At 36.7% G+C, this 6720-nt stretch overlaps 2 protein-coding genes across 2 annotated transcripts; one reads left to right on the top strand and one right to left on the bottom strand.

The window, feature by feature from the left end:
- Nucleotides 1–473: 473 nt before the first annotated feature.
- On the top strand, nt 474–1208 carry LOC145566721 (putative B3 domain-containing protein At3g24850). The gene has a single exon (XM_081626050.1). It carries the CDS (start codon nt 474–476, stop codon nt 1206–1208), a length of 735 nt encoding a protein of 244 aa, XP_081482176.1.
- Nucleotides 1209–1842: 634 nt separating this feature from the next.
- LOC145568998 (pyruvate decarboxylase 2-like) lies at nt 1843–6720 on the bottom strand. Its single transcript, XM_081628373.1, has 6 exons — nt 6095–6720; nt 5848–6011; nt 3458–4108; nt 3249–3366; nt 2324–2512; nt 1843–2216 (listed from the first exon to the last, which is right to left on the bottom strand). Exons 1-6 carry the CDS (start codon nt 6620–6622, stop codon nt 2046–2048), a joined length of 1821 nt encoding a protein of 606 aa, XP_081484499.1. The 5' UTR covers nt 6623–6720; the 3' UTR covers nt 1843–2045.

The raw sequence follows: 6720 nt of genomic DNA, 5'->3' as shown, positions 1-6720 counted from the left end.
CAAGTATCATTTTCGAGGTACCAAAATTCAAAATTTCCTAATAATTATTATTTTTTGGGTTAATAGTGCTAGCTAAACTAGTTCAAAAAGGATTATTGCTTAGACGATTAATTATTAACAATGCATTGTATAAATTAAAATGTTTATTATTGGTCAGTAGGGAATAAAGATAGATTACTTGATTATAAAAGGATAGCCGTTAGAAATTAGCACTGTACTAGGATGTTTACGCGCAAAATCTATTAGTAATTTCCTTTGGTAAATTAATTTTGGAAAGTACTTGTACATCAAGTTCATTAACACTATCTTAAACGTCAAATTTTCCTAAACCTATTCTAATTAGTGCATTCTATTCATTCCGCCTATATATACTCTACGTACGCATTATTCAGCATTCTTTCATTATCTCTACTCCAAACCCATCCTTAAACCCTCATTATCCCTTCCTCCTATTTCCTTTAGCTCTATCAAATATGATTCCCAACAATCTTCTTCCTCCTAAAAAACGAACCTACGCCTCGGACACTTTGAAGGCTCACAAACCCCTTGAAGATAATACTCATCTTCTCCTTCCTAAAAAACGAATTTATGCCTTGCCTTCATCTATTGTTACTAATCAAGAAACTCCAACCCCTAATCATCTACTTGTAGTAGATAAACCCGAGTGCTCGAAACGTCCTAGAGTTAACCGTGATCAACCTATTATTGGTGGTAATAGTAGTGCATTGCTACAACTATTGCGCCAACATATCAAGAGCAATAATATGAATTTCAAAGACATGAGTGACGCTAAAATAATCTTGGATAGGCAGCTTACAGGATCCGATTTGAATGGTACACAATCGCGATTGTCACTCCCTAAGAACCAAATAGTCCCGGTGGTATTTCTAAGCCGTGATGAGGAGGCTTTTCTTGAAAAGAAAGTTGGTGTTAACAAGAATGCTCACATTGACGTCAAGGTCATCATGGGGTCGTCTGTATACAATAATATGCGTCTAAGTCGATGGAAATACGACAAGGGTGGCTCATATAGATACGCATTGACACACCAGTGGAACAAATTGAGAGTGGACAAGGGGTTTAAGCTAGGGGATACCATTCGAGTCGTGTCGTTTCGATCGGAGAATCGTATTAATTTTGTCATTCTTGGTCCTAAACGTACCTTCACATTGTTTGGGAATAGAGTAGATGATTATCCCTGGTACTAAATTAACTAGTTGGTGTGATGTATGAAAGATTGCTTGGAAGTGCAGAAGTAGAGTATATGTTAAAGACTTAATGTTGATCTTGTTTGATTAGTTGGTGAAATGTATGTAAGATTGATTTTATGTTGAAAAACGTTGGTTGGTGTAATATTTTACGTACTATTCATTAGTTTATTGTTAGAATGATCATTATATTATTACTTGTTAATAATGTTTTAGCATTATTTGTTTCCTTCATTACCACAGTAAATTTATACATTTATTACTGAAATTTTTATGTATTGATACGTTTAGGTTTAGCATATATACTGATGAATGTAGCATATTGCTACTAAGTTTTACTTAGCATATTGTCCAATTAGTATTATTGCTTAATATCTCCAAATCATATAGAAATTAGTATCATTGTTTAATGTCGATGATTTTACTTTTGTACAGATAAAGTTCTTGAATTTTAAGACGCGAAAATGAAATTGATTGAATCCATGGATTTCGAACCAGCTCGGTGATAGCAAAGGCAGCCCTTAATGACTTTAACCTGTAACCTGTTCTGATCTATTCAATAAGCATAAACAAAGATCCATCAACTTCTAAAGATGATACATATTTCACAATCAATTTTTTTCAGAAAGAGGATAAAAAGGCTTGCTTATAAAAAGGATAGTCTGTACGCAAATCTACACTAGCTTAGCAATTTAGGATGTTACTACTAGATTAATTAATACTAAACATGAACCCCATAGCAAAACTTGTTAAGCAAAGGGAAAATCGCATAAACAAAACGTGAAACTCAAAACCAAAGTTTTCTTTAATGTAGGGAATCCAGTGATGGAATCAGGCCTACTGGGGATTTGGGGGACGGCTGTTAGCAGCAGATACTCGGGATCCCCATTCGAGCAGTTCTTTGCTTGTATCATCCTTGTGCACTATCACTTCAACGAAGCACAGACAATCTTTCTTTGGTCCTGTCGCGGTCTCAATTGCTTCAACAAGCTGCTCTTCATTAAAGACCTGTCCAGAAATGCAAAGCCCAGAGACTCCATTAGCAACGAAAACAACGAAAGACAAGTAATCAGATAACTTGTAACGTTAAAAGCATGCTGATGTTCAAAACAGACCTTAGCTGTCCAGCAATTTCCTTCACCATTGTGAATTGCCTCAATAAGAGCTGTGTAGTTCCAGTTTTTGATAACATTGTATGGACCATCATGGATCTCAACTTCAATGGTGTATCCACCATTGTTGATCAAGAAGATGATAGTCTTTTGCTCACACCGCAACATTGTTGACACATCTTGAGCAGTAACCTAAGCAGGCAAGCAAATCAGAACTTCAGAAGTGCAAAAAGAAAGAGGGAAAAAAAAAACACTTCACATCAGAGTGATTTTCAGCCAAGAAGCATAAATGGGTTAAATAGAGTACATTGTGCATATGAATAGTTGGTTATTAGGAAATAGTTGACATAGTAAGCTAGACCGGGTCGTGCAACTCGCCCCTGGAAAGTAAAAATAAGGGTCTCTATGTTCTTCATTGGAGAATATCCAAGGACATCAACTGAAAGCAGATTTGAAAGCAAAACTCTGATACTAAGGACAGCTATTGATAATATCTCATGGTCAGGAGGATATTATCCTTGTTCTTAAACAGCTTTACTTTTTGTCAAATTAGTTATTGTTTTAGACAGATAATTATCGATTCCCATAAACTGGCCATTACTGGTAGGATTAATGGGTACCAAATAACTACTTAATATGATGATTAGTTCCTGTCAAATTACAAATAATCTTCATAATGTACTTGACATCAAATATACTGTAATGATAGTAATATCAAGTGGGAGAACATCATAGTATAAATGCAAGTAAACTATACCAACAAAGATACCTGGTTGATGTATCCATGACTATAAAAGACAGTATATTCAAGGTAGGGTACATTGAAGCAAAAACATTCGATTTGCATCTACATATGACAATAGAAAGTATACATTCTGCTTCACCACGAAATTTAGCTGGGATAACACAAAAAGAAAAGAAAGAATACCTGGAAACTCCCATCACCTATGAAAGCAAGGACCCTCTTATTGGGAACAGCTTGAGCATAACCAAGAGTAGCACCAACCGACCACCCAATAGATCCATATTGCATCTGGAACTCATACCTGGAAAACCCAAATTCTGTAAAATATATGCACCAAAAAGAAATGATAATTCAACATTGAGCAAAGAGTTATTCACATTGACAAAGCATACCCGCATCCCTCAGGTAACTTTAACTTCTGACAATTGAACCACGAGTCCCCTGTCTCAGCTATCACAGCCGTGTCACCTGTAAGCAGTTTCTGTATGTGCTGAAAAAGGACATTGACCCTCAGAGGCTCATGAGGCTCAGACTTCAGAGGCTTGCCCTCGGGAACAAAAATTCTACTGTAGTTTTCAAAGGCTGTTGTGTTTTTCTTGATTTTCTTGGCCAACTCTTTCAAAAAGTCCTTCATCAGAACACAGCCAAATGCAGGGCCGTTGCCAATAACGACCCTATCAGGCTGCACAAGGATTGCCTTCTCTCTCTTGAGAAGCAAAGAATACCCGACAGAGCTATAGTCATTGAAAATAGGGCCTGCAAATAGATATGCGTCAGCTGACTCGACAATTTCAGCACAAAAAGCAGTACTCACTGCTCCCCAGTATGTCCCAATAAAATGAGGATGGTGCTCTGGTACTAGGCCTTTGGCCGAGGGCATCACTGCCAATGCATATCCAGATGCATCAGCAAAGTCAACAAAAGAGCCACAGGCCTTTGCCACCCGTAATTTAGGTCCACCAACCATGACAGGCTTTACAGCCTTGTTTAGAAAATCTGCTGCTGCCTCCACTGCAGCAAGGAGACCCATAGGGTTACTCAACCTGCATGCACAAAAATTACAGATAACAGGTGTTAAGTATTTGCCATTGCATCATTTCTGGTATCCATACAACAGCTTACAGACCCATTGCGTCATTTCTGATAAAATGCACATTGCATCATTTCTGGTATCCATACAACAGGACATTTTCTACAGACAAATTAATCTCTATGAAAATAGATAATACAGAGACTAGAAAAGAACAAAGATGTCAACAAACTTCCACCACAACCAGAAACCCCAATTTTCTTGCTCCGGGCGCAGGGTAGCGGAACAAGAAGGGTATCAGCCAGCACAATATACATTTATACTAAGTCGCATTTCGCAATGTCACCTTAAGCCAACTCAAATCTCCCACTGTCTTAACCATGAATCACATGACCAAATGTCATCCAAAATTTACCCAAGCACACCACATCACAAGGATTTTATAAGAAGAGTCAGGGTACAACAGTAACAATAATAAGAAGGGTATCAGGCAATTTTATCATTTACATGATAAATCAGAATAAGTGACACCCAACAAATTATGGTAATTAAAATTCAAGCTCAGCATATCACATGTTACAGTGTCATACTATAGCAAACAATAGAATAGATTCTTGAACTACAACCAAAACTCCTTCAATGATCTAGTACCCAACAAGTCGCAAAGGTAAAACTGTCACAAGAAAGGTATCAATCAATCACATTATTCTTATGATCACAGCACATTCACAAGATATTTTAAAAGCAGGCAGTAAATACATCAATTTCAAGTAGGAGAATCTCAAATTTCCCAAAAAAATAATCCCAAATCGGCCAAATACCCTAAAAAACGAGACACTATCAACCCCACTCAAACGACCTTGAATAGGAACTTCTAGGACATTCAAGAATTCAAATAGCATACGACTCGTATGACACGATTATAATGTACGTCATAATAAATTAAAGCCAAGCTCCTCAACACATCACATGGGATTCTAAATACCTAATGCAGACACTAGATTCTTTAATCAACTAGTAAGTAACACAAAAACAAATCCAAAACATTCCAATATTATATACACCCAATTTGTCCCAATTTTCTTATCCCAATATGTCCTCCGTCCATTCTAACAACTTTTTACCCAACAAATCAAAGAATCACACATATATTACAACTATAAAAAAGCAAGTAGAGTAAAAAGTTCTTTATGTGTTATCATATCACTTCACTTAATACATAATAGCTCTTCATAGTGTATAAACTATTCTGATGACGCGACCTCAATCCATTAATTCTCAACATTTAAGAAATCATTTTGATTATCACAATCTCAATTTTATCACATCCATTAATTATAATATTCGCATTTTTATGAATTTATCCCAAATCATAACATTAACACTCATTTAACTTCAAAAATTGTCATTATATTTAGTAATTAACATTAGATAAACAAATAATGTATCACCATTAAAAAAAAAAAAAAAAAAAAAAACCAAATAATGTATCAACACCAAAAGAACTACGGCAAAATAATTAAAAAAAAAAAAAAAAAAAAAAAACCAGGAAACATAGAGATCAATATATGCCATTTTTTTTTGAAATTTTTCACTGGAATTCGACCCATAAAGCTCAAAATATATTCCACAGATATCAACCAAAAATCAATAGCAATATTCACTTATAATTCAATAAAAATAATCCGAAATTCAGCAAAAAAAAATTAAAAAAAAAAAAAAAAAACCAGGAAAACAGAGAGAAGATTTTACCTAGGAGATAGAGAAAAAGGAACAGGTTCCCGGCTAAAAGTAGGATGAGGAATTGCCGGCAAATTACAGCTGATACTAATATACACCGGTTTACTTTCCTTCAACGCCGTCGAAATCGCCGTATCAATCAACTCATGTGCATCATCAAGATTATTAACCACCGCCTAATACATTTCAAAAAATCCATCACAAAAAAATTTAAAAAAAAAAATAAAATAAAATAAAACCGCCATTAACGATGAAGTACCTGAAAACAAGTGATGGTTTGAAAGCAACGAAGTTCCTGACTAAAATCAGGCAAACCAATAGTATGATGAAGAACCCTGTTAGTTCCATAATCATTCGAGTTCGGTCCACCAACGATACAAATTACGGGTAGATTCTCAGAGTAAGCACCAGCAATAGCGTTCAACACGCTCAACCCACCAACAGTGAAGGTAACAGCGCAAGCACCTACGCCGCGAGAGCGAGCATAGCCTTCGGCGGCGTAACCGGCGTTGAGCTCATTGCAGCACCCGACAAGGTTTAGACCAGGCTCGGCTAGGAGGTGATCGAGGAGAGTTAAGTTGAAGTCGCCGGGAACGGAGAAGACGTCGTTGACGCCGATTTGGACGAGACGGCGAGCGAGGTGACGGCCTAGGGTGGATTCCGGTGGTGCGACGGTGGTTGTGGTGGTGGTTTGGATGGTGGAAACGTCGCCATTTTTGGAGGGGCAGCAGATGGTGGTGTTGGTGGGGGTGTTACATGTGTCTATTGATCCAATTTTGGTGTCCATTTTTTGGGAGGAGAGAGAAATTAGTGTGTAAGAAAATGATTGTTGTTGAAATTTATGTTTTTCTTTTTGGTTTTGGACGTGATTATGGGAAGAAAAAT

This window comes from Chenopodium album, chromosome 11 (assembly GCF_948465745.1).
Source record: "Chenopodium album chromosome 11, dcCheAlbu1.1, whole genome shotgun sequence".
NCBI lineage: Eukaryota > Viridiplantae > Streptophyta > Magnoliopsida > Caryophyllales > Amaranthaceae > Chenopodium > Chenopodium album.
The sequence above is the reverse complement of the archived record's forward strand: the minus strand, read 5'-3'. Positions and strand labels throughout refer to the sequence as shown.